Source organism: Doryrhamphus excisus, chromosome 5, assembly GCF_030265055.1.
Source record: "Doryrhamphus excisus isolate RoL2022-K1 chromosome 5, RoL_Dexc_1.0, whole genome shotgun sequence".
In the NCBI taxonomy this organism is placed as follows: Eukaryota; Metazoa; Chordata; class Actinopteri; order Syngnathiformes; family Syngnathidae; genus Doryrhamphus; species Doryrhamphus excisus.
The window spans coordinates 25,250,393-25,273,041 of NC_080470.1; the positions used below are offsets into that span (position 1 = coordinate 25,250,393).

Below are 22,649 nucleotides of genomic sequence, written 5' to 3' on the forward strand. Positions count from 1 at the left end.
TGTGAGGGACTGTTACAAACCAGGAAGCTTTTGCTTCGTCTCAAGCGTATTGCCTATTACTTAATTACTGGAAAATAACAAACATTTTTGTGTGTAATTTTTATTGTGTGTATTTAGCATTCGATCACAACTATACAGTTTCGGTGCTGGCATATTTAAAGCTTTTCTCTTGAAACATAGGTCGCTTATGGCACAGCAAGGTCACAACGAGCTGCTGAAGTGAGATTATTTTACACACACGTCGAGCCAAATGGCAGGACTCATTAATTTTGAAGATGAGAACGAAGTGAAGCAGTTTTTGGATAATTTGGGGGTGGAGTACAGCTTCCAGTGCTACAAGGAGAATGACCCAGAAGGTAAAACACAAATGTCCAAATGTGTATCGTTAGCCACGTCAGTGTGCATTGACTACCAAGCTCTCCAAACATAAAAATGATGCGATAACACATAAACACAATAACAATGTGAAAATACTGCAAATGCCAAAAACACACATAAACACCCGCTGAAAAACGCATGAGAAAAACACTTCAAATTAATTGAAAATGTTGTGATTTTCGATGTTTATTTTCACAAATATCTGTGTGTTTTATGTTGTGCTGTTGCATTTTTTTTTCGTATTGTCAGGTTGCCAGAGGTTAGCAGACTACTTGGAAGGAGTGAAGAGAAACTTTGAGTCTTCTGCACAAGTTCTGAAACAAAACTGTGAGAAAAACGGCCATGCAGAGAGCTGCTACAAACTGGGCGCTTACCATGTCACAGGCAAGGGTAAGAAAAACACAATGGCTCCGTTTAGTTGTTTATTTGTCTGCAAGGATCACAGCCACAGTGGATGATTCCAAATTTGTGCTAAGATTTGACAGACCAGACCAGAAGTTATTTGCATGTACTGTCGTTGTGAGTTGAGTTGTCGAGTCGTACGTCGATTCTCCATTGTCAGTGAACAAGTAATGGAGCACTCCATGTATTTTTTAATTGTCATTTATATAGTGATACCTTGGCATCAAAGTGTGTTGAGATGCGAGCCGTCTCTCGATTGTTTCTTTGCTTTGAACAGTGAGATAAAATTTGGGTTACTGGCTGGCATAGTAAAGGACAACTAAAAACTTCAAAAGTATTTTTCAAAGGTACATTTATTATTGATAAAAATGTGTTTCTATCTGTGATAAATTACTATTAATTATGGACAGCATATGATTGATCACGATAAAATATTTTAATGAATTGACAGCCCTAAATATTACATTTTTCTTGCTACATTACTAGTTTATTCTTGTAATACAGTGTTCACCTGCTACATCACGGTTCATCTTTCACTGATATTCTTTAAGTACAAATTTGCATATTTTTTTAACCACGTATAAACGTACGTTGTGTTCTGCATCTTTGTGCTGTATTAGAGCAATTTATCAGTGCTCTGTTGTGTGTCTGTTATTGTAATTGCTACCGCTACGAGTAGAGGGTGTTGTATACTCATGTGAGAGTTGAAGATCGTGCAGCTCCACCTCTTCTCAATATGTGCTTAAGTGCCTGTATGAGCATATTAGTAACCCACATTAGACAATAGCCGGCTGGATATGGAGCCATAACAGTCCTATTTGGCCAAATGTAGAGCCCACCCATTGTGTTCTGCTTCCTGATTGGCTGTAGACCAATCAATTGTCAATCAATCAATCTCCTTTGTGCCATTTCCTGTTGTGAGCTGCTTGCTAACCACCAATGAACAGTAGAAGAAACTCACCGGCGAAATGAATCTTCGGATGGAGGAGGACAACAGCAGGTGCAATTTTTTAACAAGGATACATAAACGCTACAGTGGTAGGCACCGGGATGAGGCACGCTCAGAGGAGTGAATGCTCGTGTATGAGAATAGTATACAAAGTGTATGGTGAGGGCTTTTACGGCCTTAAAACATATTCAATAAGTGTAAACAAATAAATGGTCTCACCAGGTGGAGTGACAGAGTGTCTAAAAACAGCCTACTCCTGCTTCCTGCGCTCCTGCAACGCCCAAGGAAAGAAGTCAACCGATGCCTGTCACAATGTGGGCCTGTTAGCTCACGACGGACGCGCCATGGAGGGAGGACCTGACCTCAGTGCGGCTCGACAGTACTATGAGAAGGCGTGTTCCGGTGGCTTTGCTCCATCCTGCTTCAACCTGAGCGCCATGTACATTGAGGGCAATTCCAAAGGGGTGGCGCCAGACATGAAGCTGGCGCTGAAGTACGCCGATCGGGCTTGTGAGCTGGGACACGTGTGGGGCTGTGCCAACGCCAGCCGCATGTACAAACTCGGGGATGGGACGGCGAAGGACGAGAAGAAAGCCGAGTTGTTGAAAAATCGAGCAAGGGAGCTGCATGGTTTGCAGAAGGAGAGGCAGCTCAAATTTGGGGAGTGACAATGTGAAATTTGTTTACACACTGTTTGAACTCCTCACAAATGTCAAGAAATACTAAATATGTTGAAACTCAGCCGCAACTGTCTCTAATTTGTCTTCCCAAACTAACACCCTGAGCTCTCTTAAAATGAAGTTACAAATTGTACCCTAAAAACTGTCCCTTTTCTAAAAGTGTTGGAATTTCCTTTTTTCCACTTTCCTCGCATCAAATCCTTTCAACAACTTAAGTTGTGATGTAGTTTTGAAAAATCATTCATTCATTCATTTTCTACCGCTTATCTTCACGAGGGTCACGGGGGTGCTGGAGCCTATCCCAGCTGTCTTCGGGCGTAAGGCGGGGTACACCCTGGACTGGTGGCCAGCCAATCACAGGGCACATATAGACAAACAACCATTCACACTCACATTCATACCTATGGACAATTTGGAGTCGCCAATGAACCTAGCATGTTTTTGGAATGTGGGAGGAAACCGGAGTCCCCAGACGGGGAGAACATGCAAACTCCAAACAGAGATGTCCGAGGGTGGAAATGAACTCAGGTCTCCTAACTGTGAGGCCTGATCTTTGTCTGAACCAGACAAAATGTGCAACATTTTCCAAAAATCTGGTATGCAGTGGAATATTTGGGCTAATAATAGAAAGCATCCTAGCCAAGTTTCAAAATATAACAGTATACTAAAAAAGAAAACTAAATATTTAAATTGGTAATTTGTTTGACTTTTTTAAAAAATCATAAGAATACTATGTTTATGGTCAGTGTTGTAGTTTGACCATCAGGGGGCGGTAGAATACAAGGTACACTTTATTTATTCACATAGCTGTTCCCTAAATCCGGATAATCACCACCAGGGGGCAACTGAATTTATTGTATTTGTCCAAAGTAGCCTTTAAAAAATATAAATATGCCTAAGTAATCATAGTTACTTATTACAAGACATATAACCGTGTGTATACTGTGTAAAGTGGTTTTGAGCATTTCAAATATGTTTTATGACGCCACGTCCGACTTTTGTGGTGCGTTCGTTATCTCGGGAAGTTGGAAATTTCTTAAGAAAAACCTCTCAAAAGCTTCCACTTTAATTTGATTTAATTTTTTTACCAGTGCACACCAGTTTTCAGTATGTTGACTTTAATGCTAACTATGACGAGTCGACCGTCGTGTTTTTGTGTTTACTTTCAACTGACCTCTGCAGTTGGGCTCGACAGTATTGATATTTCCCAATGGCATTAAAAGCAACGTAATACTGTGTACTTGTTGGAAGCCCCGCCCCTCGGCCGTGCATCCCCTTAGTCCTCATTCAAAACAGAACACAGCTGTTGAGGGTGCATCGCTCTGTCCTCGGCTAATGCCTGCTTGCAACCCCCCCTAAAAAAACGGTCTCCTTTCTCTGTCTGTCGTCTTCTTATGAACCCGTTGGAATATTACAGAGAGACGATCCCCCCAAAAGAAGAGAACGTCATCCGGTGCTCGGGTGAGTTATACAGAAATGTGTTAGTTTGTTATCCTTGCCAAGTAAATCACTTCTCAACCGTCGGCTTGGGTTTAGCTAGCTAACGTTTTTTTCCTTTTGGGGTGTGTGTGTTTGTTTTTATGTTGCGGCGTCCTTCTGTACCAAAGATATCAAACAAATCCATAAGGAGAACATGAGAGTGATTATTTTGACATAAGGTTTCTATTTCTATATCTGCGTGGATCACAATAGCTAGTTTAGTGTCAAGCCCACGCGCCCACGTGAATATATAGTGGGCCCCCTCACACTCGTACCCACACATACCATTAAAGTAGCACGGCGGAAGTGTGTTTGATATACTGCGTGCAATAAATCATGCGCTCTCCTCATCAAGCTAGCAACATGCTAATTGAGCTAGTAGCTGCGTCTTATGGCGCCAGTTGAGTCGTATTGTGTTGCCATTTTGCTTTTGTTTGTTTGCTTTCCTATTTGTGCACGTTTAAGTCGATCAGTTGGTGTTGCTAAAACCGGCAGCAGTAAGGTTTTGCATGGCGGCCATACTCTGCTCATTGGCAGTGAACCCCATGCACGGTTAACCCCCCGGGGGAGTGCTTTGGGTGTGGCGGAGGTTCACCCACGAACAATGCCGTGCACTGCCACCGCCTCTCTACATTGCTAATAAATGATACATATATACATGACTGACTACTTGTGAAGGTCTTCTTTGCAAAGAGGTGCATAGAGTGGCGTAAATAATAGGGCGACTTGAAACACAGGCACCATTCAAAGTTGTCTTGATTTCTTAAATTAAGCAGTCTTAATTGACTTTCAGCAAGCTGCTGTTTGTGAGTGCCATTTATAACCACGCATCATTGGCAATCAATAATATCAGTGCAGAGGGTTTGTTTACAACTCCAGCGCAATACTCAGCCAGAGTACAATATTGACATTATATATATTGATATTATAAGTGTGTGTTCACACTTGTCACTTTTGGCCAGGTTAGAATGGACCCGAGTCAGTTAACTTTGTATGGTAAAGTGTGAAGGTCGTCCAGGACCATACAGGGGAACCGGTCTCTCTGCCAGCGGAATCTCGTCCTGAGTAAAGTGACCTAACACCAACCGCAACGAATATGGTGTCAACAAATGCAGGCGATGGCAAGAGTAATTCAAGTGTGTGCTGATTTTAAACAATGTATGCATCATTGCATATCTGATATCTCACTACATTGATGAACGGATGGGCTATATCATTTGACACCTTGGTAGTTGTAGTATGTCCATACGAGGTGGGTTACGAAGCACAGACACAGACAGTCCTATTCTAAAGAGCGAGCAGCGTCAAATCTTACACAACAAGGTAGCACCAAATCAACCTGTGGTGGTCTAAATGTATCTGTGTCAACCCTTATTATAAGACAAACTCTCCTTTTCAAGACCCGATGAACATACTGTATAGTATATAGTTTTTTCATATATTGGCTGTTCGTTTGATGACTGATTCACTGATCACCATTATCTTAAAGTAAAGTCATAACTCTGTTTGGCTGCATTCACACTTGTGGTCTGGACCACACAAAAAAACATGCACAAATGACTGTGCAGCTTTGTGACTTATTACATGACAAAACTAAAATATACCAAAACAAATGGAGGTCTGTTGGCTTGAATACACCCGTTGTTTATAAATTCAGTTTATTTCTTTACCAGTTCAGTCGTCAACAAAAGCTTTTAAAATATGCTTTTGAAAGAACACATAGTACTATTTAAGACAAGGTGTGTGGGAAGCTCTGTCTCACTCTCCCATCGTGTGTGTGTGTGTGTGTGTGTGTGTGTGTGTGTGTGTGAGAAACGAAGTGCTCTGCGGAAAATGGATGGATGGCATTTGCTTGGGTGTTACATTTGTGTTAATTTAATCATTCATACTTCCTTCAAGGTTGAATACATTTTCTCTGTGAAAAGTCTCATAAACTAAGCTTTCTATGTGGTGGCCAGTATTGATATTTGGTGTATCCGCCTGGAGGTCTGGTTCTCAACACTTAACATATGACACACCGAGGTCATCGGTTCAGACTCATGACTGGAATGCCTTTAACGTTATGCCGAAAGGGGCCCGCATCAATTTCGTGTGCTGCCCTGCTCACATCCACTGAGGAATAATGTATTTATTTTATAGCACAATGGTCTCTCATCGCACGTAGATGGAGCATTGTGTGATTGAGTGGTTAGATAATACTTCAGTTTCATCCAAAAGGGACGGGGGGTCGGTTGTTTTCCCCACATTCCAGAGCTCCTCTGGCTTCTACAGTCATGAGCTTTTGAAGCGTAATGACATCCAGTACAAGATCGGCTTGAAAAATGTTGTATTAAGTTTGGTGTTCCCCTATTGTCTAACGATTACACCTTCTGGGGTTACCTTGCCTGAGCACCTAGCAAAGACGGCGTCCCTGCAACTTCCGGCACCTTCTGGACTTTGCTAATCCCAGGGATGCCACGGTCGGTGCATGTAGGCCCATCTGCTCAGCACTGTCATGTAACTGCTCAGCCCAAGGCCTGCAAATGTGATTAGTGGGAGATTACATCTGTATATGTGTGTCTGTGTGTGCGCGTGCGTGACATGTAAACCCCCTTCTCCAAACTGAGATATCTAAAGATAAAAAGGATCAAACACAGGTTTTTTTTGTGTGAGACATTGAGTGTAACCTCTGCGCATTTTCAAGGTATCGACCCTGCATTATACTGTATGCCATTCACGCCTTGGCTGATGTATGTTGTACACTACATTGCGGTGCCGCGTCTTCACTTTCCTCTTCTCTCAGATTGCTTGAGTCGCCTCTTTAGCTCCCCTCAGGGTGCTGCATGTATTCCAAAGGCGTTTTATTTTTTTTCAAGCTTTCTCTCTCTCTCTGTGTGTGACCTCTGACTAATGCGGTTGCTCGTTTGCCAGGGTTACTTTCAAACATGCGTCTGGCACATTTTGTTCTGCACAGATGGAAGTGCATGCCACACACTCCTCTGATGTGCTCTTTCTGCCTTCCCCTCTTATTTTTCATATCATTATTAATATACTGAAGTCGGATTGTGTGCTTTCTGCATGCAAGGTCTTTCTGATTTTGCTCGGCAATGGCTTGAAGTGCGTGTTGTAGATGGTCAGCTAGCACCTGAGCGTACGTGTAAGGAGGTCAGATATACTGCATTCACACTCAAGAGGCTGGCACCACATTCCACGGTCGAGATAAAGAAGTATGTGCCTAGCATTTATGGATGCATTGCTAAACCGCCCCCTCTTTCTTGCTATCACTGCATTTGTTTGTTAGTGTTATACATTTAGACTTTCTTGGGCCTCTTTCTGCCTGCTTGTTTGTGCTCCATTTAAAGTGTATGGATTAGGGTCCTTGTTGTCTTTTTACATGACTCTATATTTCTATTTTATGTGTAAAATGTGAGCAAGATTGGTTAGAAAAACATGGCCGCCAGCAAGCAAAAAATCTTTGCAGAGACACAGGTGGGACTCAGCAGCTAATTAAGTCAATTAGGTCATTGACCATTTGTCTAATGATTATGAATCTTTGACGTTTTTATATGGATGCTAGAATGCCTTGCATAATTTGATTTGAATAATATAATTTTTATGAAGTGCAATTTTCTCAAAGAAGCTGAGAGACCATTTTATTTTCATCTGTTTTTTTGGTCTTTTGTTTTATGTGTGTTTAATTTATTAAAAACGTGACATTCCAATTGCAATGTTAAATACTCCTGAGACGTTAAAGTTTATTACTTTTGATACAGTGATCTCAGGTTATAATGCCATATATTAACTTTCCAGCACCTCTTGGAGCAAGTCGGCGGAATTCTGAAGTACTTTCTGTAGCCGCTTCGATCTTCCTTGGGATTTTCTGTTAACAAGTGATCATAATGTCCCAAGCGACATCTTCGAGTTGACACTGTCCGTGTCTCCTTTTTTATAGTTTTTGCCTCCTTCTTGCTGTTTGAGCATTGTCTTTCTGCAGCTCCGGGATATTATCTATTTGTCTGTGTGAGCATCTTTCCTGGAGTTCAACATTTTGTTGGGTCCCTTGCAAATAGAGAAATGAATGATGCCCAGTCACGTGTGACACAGCAGGACCAAATAATGCCATAGAAATGTTGGTCACAATGCATACCCATGTGTGAACAATGTCGCATTATGTATGTCGCATGTACTGTTGTCATGCACTAGACATATACAGGATTTGAAAAGTTGTAAATTGGTTGTGTAGGAGTGTGATCATTTTGTGCCAATGCGCACCATTTGCGGTCACAAATTGTGTAATTTATTTGTGACAAATGATACATGGTAATAATAAATGATGAAGTAAATAAAGCGATGACACTCACTGTCAGGACAGTGCGGAGGCAAGATGGGTGCAAGTGTAAACATCGCTTGACGCTGCAGACCTAATTTGAGCCTCACACTAAAAATAAAGTGCACATCAACCTAAAATGGCCAATGCCATGAGCTTTATCATTTTCCTCATAGTAGCTTTGATCTTTTCACTGCTCATAAGTGCTATGAGCTTTGCTCCCACCAGATTTAGCTTTAAACTTAGCTCGATTGCTAGCTGTCCATCTGGCAGTGCAAAGGAGGACATTGGCTGACTTTCAGACCTTTGCGGAGCGAGATAATATGGAGGGATGAGATCGGTTTCATATGTAAGAAATTGGAACTTATTGACTGATTGACTGGCCGGCCGATTGATCGGTGCATGCTTAATGTGTATTAAACCGATACAGTCTACACTAGTTGGTGAAATCCGGTGCGTTAACCCACCTGCTGTAAGGTTTGTGTGCTCTTGGTCATAAGGACATTGGTCAAAGGTGAATTTGGGGTTGACTTAGTCATAGTGGGTTTTTTTTAACATAGTACAGAATGCGGCTATGGGCATTCCATCCCTGTTGACAGTTAGAGGTTATGTCAGAGGGCATTTGCATCACATATCTGGAATCATCCCATAGGTGCAAGTTTTACCTGTGCTCCAGAGTTTTGTTGTGTAGATCCAAGGCAGTCAAATCTCTGCTTATATTCACAAGCCCACTACTGACCTGATACATAAACAGACCAATGTACATGCATTCTCTGATCTTAACTCCTGGTATCAGGTGCTAGCGATGAGGCTTCATGGTTTTTAACACGCAGCTTCATCTAATCTTAAAAATCCAGAGTGTCCTAGCTTGGAACAAAAATCGAGAGCTCAACCTTGCCTATGTCATGGAAACTTGTGAAATCTCTTCTAAACCCAACCAAAGACAATAGATCCGATACAGACAAACACGATTTTATAGCTCACTTTCTTCTCTTTTCTTCTTTTTGGTTGCTCCAACTGGCCACCTTTATTCCTTTTAGGTTCTAAGTAAACAGTGTATGGACACAGGCTTTATCCAGCCCAGCTTTTTATCCTGCAGTCACTCCTTTTTTTTACCGTTCTAATGCTGCTGCTCCTTCTATTGAATTAACAACAATTATTTACGTGAAGCAAATCTCTGTGTCATCCAAACACCCAATTTCGGTTTGTGACTGAGACAACCCGTTTTGTTTTTGTCAGTTTTGGCACTTTGACCTGGGGCGTGTTGTTTCACTTTGCATTATTTCCAATGTAGTTGTAGGAGCTTTGCTGTACCGTAAAGGTTTGGCTGCAAACAGAAAAGGGCTTGAGACCCATCCCCCCCAAACCCATAGTTTTCTTTGTTTCACTGTGAGAATCTAAAGCGGGAAAAGCTCGAGGGATTTTTAGAGAAGGGGGTGTGACATTGCTGCAGGAAACAATGTCTTTCCTATTTTTAGTCAACAGACGAACGTTTGGCCACACATGCCTCCTGCCTGTACTTGTCTTTGGAGGCCGGAACACAGCATCATCGCGCACACGGCCAGTCCTTTTGTGTGTGTGTGTGTGTGTGTGTGTGTGCGCGTGTGTGTGCACACACCCAGAGAGTTTGTGGCCCCTGGCTGTGGTGCTCAGCGGGAGAGGAGGATCAGAAGGGGGCTGCGAGGGCCTCATTTGGGGGGAAGGGGGGGAGTTGAAGCCATACAGCTGTTTCTCTGCTAGTCTCAGCTGTTGCGCCTCTTCCGTTTGATACACACACACACACACACACACACACACACACACACACACACACACACACACTCGTGGCTGGTAGGAGCACAGTGTGTAACATTGTTCAGCCTTGTGAGAGGCAGATGAAAGAAGCAATCTTTCATAGCTGCTGTCTGATGGGACAAGAGGGAAAGGAAAGTCCCTCTCCAAAAAGCAGGTTAGGTCGCCATGGCTACATCGGGGGAAAAAGCTCCGGTTTCTTGGCTGTCTCCGCCTCATTTCACTGCAAAGGGTGCAGTTTTACTTCCTCTCAGAATTTCACCACACTTTCCGCCTTTTCTTCTTCCTGTATCTTTTGTTGTTCTCTCTTGAACTCAGGGTGTGTGTGTGTGTGTGTGTGTGTGTGTGTGTGTGTGTGTGTGTGTGTGTCCTTTCCCCCGTGCAACCTTTGACCTAGTGAACTCAACCCATGGAAGCAAACAAGTGTGCATGTGCAAGAGCACACAATGGATGATGCATCTCGCTCATGACTCAACTCCACCCTCCCAGTGGTGCTGCGTTTTATTGGGCCCCGTAGACAAGGAGGGTGCGGCGATGCCATGTTAGAGGAAGTCATGCATGCTGCAGCCCTGAGTATGAGTTTGTGTGCGTGTGTGTGTGCGTGTGTGCGTGAGTGCACATATGGAAGGCTCGTGGTCTCGGTATTGCTCTGTTAAGTAGGTTCAAAGTGATTTAAGATCAAAAACCAACCTTTTGGAAACTGCAGCTTCACTTTCTCTCAATTTATCAAATTTTAGTCAAAACATTTTCAAGCATAAAAATGGCCATATGAACAAATATTTTTCAAAAGATACATTCAAAGATGTTGACATAGTATTCTCTCATATCACAACAAGCACAATAATCCCCTAAAATCCATAATAAAAACACAGGCTGTTGTTGCAGTCGTAAACCATGGCAAGCCGAACCTCAACTCTGAATCCCCAAAATCTCTTCCTGCGCACTACTCATCACTACTACATTTATAGCAAATTTATAGCAGGTAATATGGGCGTCAAGGTGACTATAGGGATGTTATTTCATGTCTCAAGCTCTCTAAAAATGTAAAAAACCTACTGTATTTGAAGTTTGTAAACAGGTTTTCTGTTCTGAAACTGAAAATATTCCATTCCAAGTAAGGAATCCTTCTTTTAGATATTTCACTTATCACAGTCAGATCTGGAACCAATTAAGCACTCTAAACGGGGGATTAGTGCACCTGAAATGACAAGAAAATAAAATGAACTTGGCCATCTAGCAGGCCGGGGTGCCCCCTTAATGCAATGGTATGGAAACATTGCTTTCCTAGTTTTCGTTTAAATTAAAGTTGAGTCTCCACTTCTGTTGCATCTTGATTGTTTTATTTAAACTCCCTTGTGGTGGTGTATGAAGGCGGGGGAAAAAACTTTGCAAATACTTCTGAACCCGACCTTCTACCCACTGACAACCGACCACTGGCCAGGCTGCCGGTGATCATTCATTATTTATCGAAGGAGTAGTGATCACATTAGTTAACTGACTATTCTTTTGACTTGTCTGGATAAAGCGTCTTTTAATTCATTTCTATGAAGAATGTCCCGTGTTAGGCCCATCAGGATAATCAATAAATCAATTCACCGCATGATAAATAAAAACGGTCTCTGACTTGGAGCCTGCCTATGTGCTACTTGGAAGTCACCAATGTAATGAATTATGGCATCTACTGTGAATGATAACACACTTCATATAGAAGTGACCGCGTGTGAGGCATGATTGGAACTGCACATTAACTGCTTTACATACATTATAAACCTTGCAATCCAACCTACCCTAGTGTTCCCAGCACCACTCAACAGGTGCTTCTTTTTTATTGTAGTTCAATAGTTGCGGTGGTGGTGATGTCCATCCAGAAGGTGTAGTAATTGTAGTAATATGTCAGATAAAAATGTGATCACTGCATATGATTCTATGAAAAACTTGAAACGTTTTCATACGTTTCAAAATTTACTTGCATTGTTTTGTGACTGAGTCAAATAAAAAGTCCCTTTGTCAGTCCTATACTTTGTCATTGTAGTTTTCTTAAAAGTAATGTCGAACTATCATCTCATCTAGTACCATCTAGTGTACCAAATACAGAGTATCTGATACTCCTTGTAAATTACCTTCACTGTAGTAGTGTGCAGACAAATGTGTGAAATGGATATATATTTCCAAGCCTACCTTTGGGCTTGCTTCTAAACAGACATTTTTGGCTGCTGCATTATTTATTGAAGTATCTGAGCTGAGTAGGCCAACTTAAATGAGGACAGCTCTTCGCTGGTAGGACATGAGATGCACTGCAGATTCCACATGTTCCTTATATGGGACTTGATGGTTTGTGGACAGAAATGTATGCATATACAGCCTTGTTCTATGAGAACAAATCTTACCTTTTGGGATCTGCATTACTGCCACCTACAGGACTGCAGTGGACTTTTAATGCCAAGCACATGATCTTTGTGTATGCAGCTCTCATATTGGACCACATTAGAAACGATACCGAATGTTGTGGCTGGGTACCAGGTTTGCAGCCGCTACAAGTTTTTACTGTAGCGTGTTGACATTCGGCAGTCCTCAGAGACTCATAGAGGAAGACATCGAGTTCTTATCAGTTTCCTCTAAACACTCCGGCTGCCCTGCATTGTTCCCCTGCCCTTTGCTTGTAAATAGTCTGTGTAGTGAATGGCCGCAGACATCAGTGTTGCCACCAGTGCCTCACTTCCTCCACTTCCTCTCCCTATTTGTCTTTCCTTCATTCATCTGTCACACGGTCAAGTCACATTGGTCTTCAGCACGAGTAGACTTGAACCTGCACCCGCTGCCTGCCCACCAATAGGGCTACAAATCTGTAGCTTTGTTTTTAAATGGATTTACTGTATGCAAACCAGTTATTGTTATCAAGACAAGATCAGGGCATGGAGTTTATGTGTTTATCTTGTTGTTGGACTGGACTAGCCTCTTGTACCATTGCGCAATGTGGAGATTTGTGTGTGTGTTGCAAGAGTCTCAGTCTTTGGAGGATGTGCCACGAGAAAAGACAGAGGCGTGGACAGGCCTGAGAAAAAGCTCTAATTATCAAACCAGAGATCTGGAGGGACCGACCGAGAGAGAGCGAGCGAGAGAGAGAGAGAGAGAGAGAGGAGGCAGGAGGAAGAAGGGGAGACATGCCTCTATAAAAAGCATAATGACACCCCACGGTGCAAACTGCTGCCATGATACCGATTTAGAAGCAGCAGTATTGTAGCAACCGGGTGGATTTTATACATACAGTTGACTCCTGCCTATGTTTACATTTACATCCTTGTGTGGCTTGCCCATTTAATTTTCATTTAATAATTAATAGTTTCAGCCCTAGTCTCAGCATATGTACATGGATTGGTTTGAAAAATGTAAAAGTGGCCTCCGCATCCTTTTCACTATTCGACCCTCAGTCGAAAAAGTTTGTCAGTTTATGAGTACCAAATGTGAGTCTCCACTTTCAAGAAAAGAGGGCTCAAACATTGGCTTTTAAAGTTCCATGCAATCATGCAGGAAAACCCTCCTTCCTAATGGATATGCTAAGAAGTTAATATACATTTTAAGTAAAGCAACAGATGTACACATAGATGTGCTAAGATATTATACTGTATATAATGCAAAAAAAAAACACATTTCAGCTTTGTGATATACCGGAGGTGACATTTTTTTATTAGTTCTGAACTTGGGGATGCTCCGATCGGGGATTTATGGTGCTGATTCCGACACCGATCATCCATGAGTGTAATTGTGTTGAACGTGCAAATAATAAGAACTCAGTGGCAGTGGCAGTGAGTAAAAAAAAAAAAAGCCTGCATGTTTTCCTTACACATGCTTCCAAAAAAAGACCAAGGCTAAGAATACACTACTATTGTTACAACATACTTCTTCCTGGTGTGTGTGTGTGTGTGTGTGTGTGTGTGTGTGTGTGTGTGTGTGTGTAAAGTTACTATGCTATGCATGCAGATCTTGTTTTGTCTGTCAGCAGTGATGAGACTCCATGCATTTGAAAATGGTGCCAGAAATGCACCAGGATGGCAAAGTGGGTCAGTGTGTTGCCGCTGAGCTGTGGAGAGATGTGACAGCCCATTAAGCTGCCGTACCCTCGTCTTTCTCCTCCTTAGCACACGCAGAGTCCCGTCTCTAATTATCCTGCACACACTGGCCAATGAAGTCAGTGATTACTACCCCCACCAGGGGCGTTATAATTCTATCCGTGCATGAGTTTTGTTGTTGGTTAGTGGAGCAGAGATTCCTTCGAGTTAAATTACCAGAGAGAACATTGGTGTTTCCTTAATGGCAGTTGTCACTCTTTGAGCATCCCAAAGAGAGCACTATTGATCTTGGCCGATCACACACCCTGCCTCTAATAACCTGCACACACAGCATGTGGCTGCACGTCACAGCCGTTCAATACACACTGCTTGTACTCAGCAGGGTGGCTATAAAAACCAACGTGGGTGGCAGTGCCTGCAGAGGAACTACGGTGCGTTTGAGTGTCAAGTGCTGCTGTGATTACATTGACAATGCAAGACCTTTTCTCATTTTCATAGCCTTCAGTTAACCCGAAAACTGTCACATATTAAACATTTGGGGTGGAATTGACACAATATCAGCTTAGTTTTTAGTCTGGTTACTAATGTTTATGTCGACACCAGTGCTATTATGGTGCTGCGTTTTGAATGTTGGTATGCATCCCTATTTAAAAGTGCTTTTTATAAGGCCTTCTGGTAACATGCCTTTTTGTGCATCTGTGGCTTTAATGCTAATGAGCTTTGTTTGTCCATGCCTGTGTCAAAGTGTCTCTCCAAGAAGCGCTGTTGCTTACTTTATCCACCTTTTACATATATGCTGTAATTTTGCACTTGTCCAACATAATGGACCCTACAACACTACACTTTAGGGCCATGCAGTCTGGGCCGGTGAAGGAGAACATTGTAGTTATTTCTTTCAAGTGTTGTAACATCATGTTTTATGTCCCCGTATCTTTCACGCTCCCATGTATTCATATACTTGAGTAGGAAAAAGCACAATTTCCTATTTCGTGTGCATGTCCCGACACAACTATGCCATGATGACAGTGACGAAATCTCGCCCAATGCAAGGTGTTGGCGTGTTAGCGCAGCTGCCCCTTTGCAACTCTCGCCGCAAGCAGTGAGTGAGAGGGACACTTTGTGGATGCGCAGCACAGACGTGAGAGCAAATTTGAAATGCGACACTCACGGGGCCCACTAGGCGTGAAAAAGGCGACTGGGCAGTGTCTGAACCCGATTCACAGTTTGTGACCTTTCGCTGGAAGGGATGCAGACCTACCCACATAAACATCTTATGTTTGCTCACGCGTGGACCTGGAAGGGTGATGCGGTGGTCATAAATGTGGATACAGAATTAAATGGGATTTGGGCTGCTGTATTGTGTGTTTGAATGATGAATGACATGTGACCGTTTGCGATTTATTGCCCTGCTTTTGTGTAGCTAGGAATTATAACACAATGAAGTGTGATGCTAGATAATCATTAGCTACTGGTGAAAGACCTACCTTTTTCTTATGAAGGTAGTGCTCGTTAGAAGACCTATAACGTAGTACGTTATCTTGCTTTGATTTGACTGTAACCTTAGCGTGTGCAGCTGTATCAGCATGGAATTTGATACACATTTTCCAGGAACTGACAAGCACATGTGTGAAAAATTTGAGCAAGATTCTTTGAAAATCATGGCCGCCACCATGTATTCAGTTTGTTTCAACATCAGGTGAAGCTGTTGACCATAGAGATATACGTACATTATTTTTAAAGAACCAACAAGGATAGAAATGTGAAGGCTTGGAATGCGTTGTCACATGCGCACATATGCAATATGTGTGACGATAACGCACAAGCATGCGCCCGTAACACACGTCGACAGAGTCTGCTGAAGAGGCTGCGAACTCTCTTTGTCAGTGCCTGCAGTGTGTGAATGTCAAATAGCAGCCTGGCAGCCTGGCAGCCCAGAGAGGCCTCATTCAACAGGGCGCCTCGCATGGAGTACTTACAGCATCAGTTGAACAACCTCTTGTTCCTCTGTGACTTACTTCTTACTAGTTAACGATTCAGTTGATTGCTGGGATTGGATATTTTAGCAGTTGGTGGAAGATAAGGGAGATGGGTGGACTGTTCTGATTGTATTTTAGTGTTGATTTTCTTTGAGAAAAGGTGACCTTTATCATGTATACGTAACTAACAAGCAGTGATGGCATTAAAGTCATCCTATGACTCAGCTGCCTTGTGCACGTTTTCTTGTCGGTGTTTGTCAAAATTTGCCTGACTGACTGTTTGGGAGGGGACCGGCTAGTGTTTGTGATGGGATTAAGCTACGTATGAGTAGCCGGGGAAATACTTCCCCACACAAATGTTCCTCCTTCTCACTTTGACAGCATTTCATTCAGGTTATATCAATTTCCGCAAGTTTCAGCTTTTAACATTATATTCTGTGTATTCTGTTTTTATTTGGCAATTCCACGATTTTACAGGCGTTCTGTTTACTTTAATATACAACCATGCCAAAATAATATCAGTGAACGTGGTGTCTCCGGACATGCAGCGTCACAAACATTCGCGACTTCACAGTCTGACAACACAGAGCTCCTAACATGACACATAACTTTAGGGTCACTACATAATCATTATTGTTTCCTATGAGGTTGTATGCTGTTGTAGCCACCGGATTGTGTTGTGGTGATGTTTTGTATGGCTAGGAGCGTGTCTGCAGTAAGTGTGTGGCGACAGCTCTATTTGCTGATATTCTTTTCACATTTGCTCAGACATGGCTCATGAATCGGAAATCGATTTCTAGTACGTGAATTATGCTTGTACCTCATATCGATACAGGATTGGATTAACGGTGTCCCTAGCCACAATTCCCAAACTCCACACAGAGATTCCCGAGCGGGGAGAAATAGTATTCCTTATATATATAAATACGTATTTTCATAGTTATGGCATACAGAACCTGTTTACGTCCTTCTAAATACATTTTATAACATTATTAGAGACATTTAGACATGAAATAACATCCCTATAGTCACCCTTACACTGATATTACCCAATATTGTCGATGATCAGAGAGAGTAAGCAATTTAATACAGTTTACCTTGTAGGGGAGCAGAAATGATGGTGGACAGACGGTGACGTCAAGGGTTAGAGTTCAGTTTTAGCTCGTTGTGGGCTATGACCGCCACAATAACCTGCGTTATTATTATGATTATGATTATTATTATCAGTATTATGTTATTGTTGTTGGGCCTGTCGTAAGATCATTTAAATCTGCAATAAAAGAGCTGGTTTTTGAGTTCTGGTACCTCGGTCTCGCTGAATAATTACCTAGTCACCGAGTATTTGGATCTGATTTGTCATTAATGGTAACATTGTCTTATTTTTAAAACTTCCATGGCAGTGAAGAAGAAAATAGATGGCCTGTACATCTTGACTCTGAAACAGATGAATTCACGCTCCCTTCATTTTGTGGAGGAGGAATTGTTTTTAAGGCCCAACTTGTTCATTTGGCTGCATGCAAAAGGAAGCAGACATGTAAAAGAACACTCTGTCCCCTCACAGACTTTGATTCCATGTTCATTGTGAAAGGTGAGCCTCCATTAACACCACAGGTTCTTCTCCATTCCATTTCATTCCAGATCACATTGACATGAAATGCCTCAGAAGATGGGGGTGACTTCTTATCACCACGGATCTTTTTGAAGGTTTAAAGCTGGAGCTGTGTGGGTGTAGAAAGGAGCTGTTGTGTTTGTCCCGGATGGCTGCTGAGCCAGAGAACATTGTGACTAAACAGCAGACAAGCAGGAACAAGCTTCAGTCATTAGATGCCTGACAATGACACCTACAGTACCTCATATATTCTACAAAAATAATTGCTGGTTCTATTCCAGTGTTTTCTCTATGACGTGATCTTTAAAAGAATGTCAATGCATGAGGGACAGTAAGTGGTTTAAAGTTTACATCGCCCTGCAGAAATCTTAATCCACTGTTTGTTCTGCTCATGAGCTTTGTACCCCCCACTTCCACTATCCGCCTTGATAACAACCTGAAGTGGATGAGAGTCTTTACCCCCAACTGATGCCCAAAAGCCTGCCAGCATGCAGCATTTGTCTGCATTTCAGGCCAATATGGTTGTTTCCTTTGAGTGGGGAGACACCTAGTGGCCGCTAAGAGACAAGTACTACTTGCTACACCAAGCGTTGTCTGCAGTCATATGATGTGTGGTGACATCTGCAATTAAATGTTTTCTTGTTTGCAGGAACGTCCAGCAGGCAGGCAGCTTCCAAGTGACTTGTGCGACTTGATATACGACGACGAAGAAGACAGTGACGCACAGCAAGAGGCTCAGAGCTCACCTCCAGCACCATGCTCATCTGACACACAAACCGGTAAGCGTTCACCACCTGTGATGTGCAGTAGCAGGCTATACAGTTTGCCTGCGGGGCAGTAAGCTAACATTATCACGCCATGCAGCCGTTGGAACGGTGTTTGCACTGAAACGACCGATTAGCACCAATATTTGCTTCACATGCACACAAAAACAAATAGTCATGTAATGCACGTCTTCAACTCAAGTGAGCATTCTTGTAAACACACAGGGGCTGTTGCTTCCTCCGCTGTTGGGCCGTAAGGGTGGAATTTGACATGTGATAGAGTGGTTATATGTATATGTGTGGCTTGGCAGGAAGCACAGGCATGAAAGTATTCTATCCTCATTTGGTGTCTTTAAAAATTCATTGAGGTTTCTCCTGTGAAGAAAGCGACAATGAAATATGATGTTAAGTATAAATGAAGTTTTTCATAATCATAATTCTTGATGTTCAAGTACAGTGGGACCTCCTAAAAAGTCCTAAAACTCCATTTCAAAACTCCACTAACATTTTCGCAAATACAGTTGTCCCTCGCTACATCGCAGTTTGACTCTATAACAGTTTTTTCACAAAGTAATTGATGAGTAAAAGATTGCCGTTTCATGGTTGAATATGGCCTAGATATATGCATGTTGTAAGGGGACCTATCATGCTCATTTTCTGTGCTTTGTATTGAATTGTGGACTCCTATAGAGCAGCTACACACGATAACCATCTTCCAGATTCTGCACCTCTTTTTTAATGTTTCCATGGACGTCCTACTTCCGACTCAAAAGGCTGTTTAATTTGTTCCACCCCTGGCCCTCCTCCACGTACGCCAACTTTGCTGTGATTAGTCACTCTCACAAGCATACTGTGCTTTTTTGTTTGTTTTTTTACGACCTTTGACCCAAAAGAAGGAGCAGCTTCAACAAGAGTTTCTAAGGGAAATAAAAGTTTTCCAAATCTATTGTTCTTTTACATTTAACATTAAGTGTGATGAACTCTTTCTACACTTGTGTGGCAGTGAAGAATGTTATAAAGTGACGTGCATTAGTGTATGGGTGATTTGGTATAGTATATGCCATGCAACACACTTATCACACATCATAATTTGTCAAAGCAGAAGCTGATTGATGGAAAGTAACACAATATTGTACTGATAGCAGTAGAAAGTAATGGGAGTACATTCCAATGGAACATAAGTAGGTCATGTGGTTGTACTCCCGCATTTACTGTAAGCCAATTTAGTCTCTTTTCTTAATCTTCCTTTCCTATGTCCTTATCTGTGTGATGTAATCAACTGTGAGAGTGTCCATATGTTGAATGCAGATCTCCTAAAGCCTCACCTGAACTCTCACAACCTCCCCACTACAATAAGCTCGACTTCTTGGGGAGAATTCTGCTTTGTTGATGATGCCACCTTTGTCAGCCACTAGGTGGTACTGCTGCTGTTACACTGCCAGGCCTCTCTGCTCCGTATGCAGGTGAGCGCAATCCTGCATGGGCCTGAATTGATTGTGTTGTGTGGCTGCGGTTTGCAGGGCAGGGCGGGCTTTGCTGCAGCTGGAGATGATGAACAACGCTCTCCTGCGCTAGAGCTGGATGGTGTGGGAATGATGGACTTCCCAAATGGCCAATCAAGCCTCGCCCTGACTGCTGTGACCACCTCTGAGGTGAGACCACTGAGTTTATTCCTAAACACCAAACCACTAGCAAACACAATTTGGCCCCTTTTTAATAAAGACTAACTTGTGCAGGCTTACTGCTAATGTTTCTACACAAGAAATTAAGCCATCCATGCCCAGATTGTCACCTTAAACACACTTTAATTGTTGTTGTTGTTTAATTGCTCTAATTGTTTTAGTATTTCAGATATTGTCCTCTGTAATAAAACTGTGTGTTAATCTTCTTCCAGAGGAGCAGCAGCTCAGAGTCTCTCAGTGATAAGGCTTCGTCTGAGCTGAAGAAGAGCTTTGATGCTGTTGTCTTCGATGTGCTGAAGGTCACACCGGAAGAATATGCTGTAAGTGTGTGTGCACGCACATGTGTGTGCTTCTGGCTGTCCTCATCTGACTCACCTCCGCGTGTTTACTAGTGCCGGCACAAATGGGATGTGCTGACCCAAGGTGGAATCTATAACAGTGGGAGGGGAAGGATTTAGAACGAAGAGATTTAATATACAAACTTTCAGTAGAAGTTCTTAACAAATAGGATTACACTTCTACTAAAGTGCATACGATATTTGTTGTGCTCAGTCCCAACCACAAGAGGGCACTGTATGCTCTATGCCAAACTTTTACGCTCACATTTTTTAAACCAACCCATGTAGATATCTGTTTGACAAGAAACAGCCTTCATTTCAGGTTGTGTGATCAGTCAAAGCGTATTATTAGTATGAACCTTTTCTCCTTATGTGACACTTTTTTTTTTGCTTTTTTAAGGCAAATATTTCAATATTCTGGTATTTTTTTCATGTAATATTATGACTTCATTCTTTTATTTTCCCAAATTTGACTTTATGACTTTATTCCAACCTTTTTCCAACCCAATAATATTAATTAAGTAATTCATTCATTCATTTTCTATTCCGCTTATTCTCACGAGGGTCGCAGGGAGTGCTGGAGCCTATCCCAGCTGTCTTCGGGCAAGAGGTGGGATACACCCTGGACTGGTCGCCAACCAATCACAGGGCACATATAGTCAAACAACCATTCACACTCACATTCATACCTATGGACAATTTGGAGTCGACAATTAGCCTAGCATGTTTTTGGAAAGCGGGAGGAAACCGGAGTTATCATAATATCACAACTTAAATAATATTAAATAATTAAATAATATTAACGCATTCCAATTTTTTCTGTTAATTTTATGGGTTTATTATCCTAATATTTTGGCTTTATTCTATAAAATTACTGCTCTTTTTTCCCATTTCTGCTGTTTTCTTGTTTGTGTTTTTAGAATGTGCCAAAGGCCAATAATTTAAAAAAAAAATGTAGCGGGCCATAAATTGCCCCCAGGTCACAGTTTGGACACCCCTGTTCTATGCTGAACAGATGTTATCAAATGAACTAATGCTTAATGGATGCCATGGATACCATCAAGAGTGTGGTATGATAAACAACATGAAAAAAGTAAAAAAAAATGTGTTTCCTCCAGGGCCAGATTACACTCATGGACGCTCCTGTGTTCAAAGCCATCCAGCCGGAGGTAAGCTAACGTTGCATTATTATTATTATTATTATTTTTTTTTACAAAGACAACTCAACCTTTTTATCATATTCAACCTAAACGTTGTATCATTTGAAAATTGAAGATTTTCACGAGATTTTAGATTTGTTTTGGTATTGGAACCTGATATTGGATCAGATCAGATACTTACTTTTAATACCCAGCGACAAGTTTCCTTTGACACTTGTAAGATGGTTATGAATGTTATTCTCACTGGAACAGATGGCATTTGTGTCAAATCTAACCTCCATAAAGTCCGGATTATTATGCGCACCCACCAAATTTAAAGAGAAAAAAATGTTTGTCCATATATGCCTGTCTATAAGATGCTGGTGTCCACATTGTAACATGGGGTATTTACACAGGAAGACACACTACAAACCTGGCAATAGTATCTACACTTCCCAGCGTCACTCAGCTCAGATGAGTCTCTCCATCAGAGTTCAACAGCTGCCGCGGTCCAAGCAGTCCAAGAAGAAATTATTGTCATTCCACACTTGATCAAACTTACTTAAACTTTGTCAGATCAAAACATGACTGCTACGTAAGACTTCAAAATGTATAGTTAGCGTCTACTTTACTACTCCAATTCATTACTTCCTGAATCTGCACGCTTAAGCATCATCATGGGCACTGTAGTCATTTTAGCCATAAATTAGCCACATCACTGTTTAAGCCGCAGCTGTCATTGCGTGTGAAAAAAGTAGTCTGGAATTTATGGTGATTGGAGCCTGTGCACAATCATTCAGGTTCCAACGTGTATATAGCATATGTGATGTCTTCATTTAGATTTGCACCTTCTGTTAGTTTCCATTGGCCCTCTTTTGACAGCTGTGATCACACAATGTTGAATGTAGCCTGCTGTGTTGCTTAGACTGTAAATGCAGTCTGACTCCCATCCTTGTTCAGTGAACATCAGTGTATGAAGTGTATGATTGCCCCGAGCTAGACAAGAGAGTGAGACATGCTCCACATAAGGTAAATCTTTCACCGGAACCATGTGGGCCAGGTTCAGGCTGAGGCCACTCCGGGATTTGT

At 42.0% G+C, this 22,649-nt stretch overlaps 2 protein-coding genes across 5 annotated transcripts in view; both read left to right on the plus strand.

The window, feature by feature from the left end:
* The first annotated feature begins 4 nt into the window (after positions 1-4).
* Positions 5-2,537, plus strand: LOC131129647 (cytochrome c oxidase assembly factor 7). The gene is made up of 3 exons (XM_058073395.1): positions 5-356; positions 628-768; positions 1,952-2,537. Exons 1-3 carry the CDS (start codon positions 251-253, stop codon positions 2,395-2,397), a joined length of 693 nt encoding a protein of 230 aa, XP_057929378.1. The 5' UTR covers positions 5-250; the 3' UTR covers positions 2,398-2,537.
* A 1,153-nt stretch (positions 2,538-3,690) lies between these two features.
* ralgps2 (Ral GEF with PH domain and SH3 binding motif 2) overlaps positions 3,691-22,649 on the plus strand; it is a 55,316-nt gene continuing 36,357 nt past the window's right edge. For all 4 annotated transcript variants that reach the window (XM_058072271.1, XM_058072273.1, XM_058072272.1 and 1 more), the window contains exons 1-5: positions 3,691-3,870; positions 18,287-18,416; positions 19,922-20,053; positions 20,296-20,403; positions 21,540-21,590. In XM_058072271.1, coding sequence (XP_057928254.1) covers positions 19,994-20,053; positions 20,296-20,403; positions 21,540-21,590 — 219 coding nt within the window. In that variant the 5' untranslated portion in view covers positions 3,691-3,870; positions 18,287-18,416; positions 19,922-19,993. The remainder of the gene's footprint in view (positions 3,871-18,286; positions 18,417-19,921; positions 20,054-20,295; positions 20,404-21,539; positions 21,591-22,649) is intronic.

Excerpts from the sequence above, each read along its gene's own strand:
- LOC131129647 (XM_058073395.1), top strand. The coding sequence starts at position 251 with ATGGCAGGACTCATTAATTTTGAAGATGAGAACGAAGTGAAGCAGTTT. Across the intron at positions 357-627 it reads CAAGGAGAATGACCCAGAAG|GTTGCCAGAGGTTAGCAGAC; the intron begins GTAAAACACAAA and ends TCGTATTGTCAG. Across the intron at positions 769-1,951 it reads TTACCATGTCACAGGCAAGG|GTGGAGTGACAGAGTGTCTA; the intron begins GTAAGAAAAACA and ends TGGTCTCACCAG.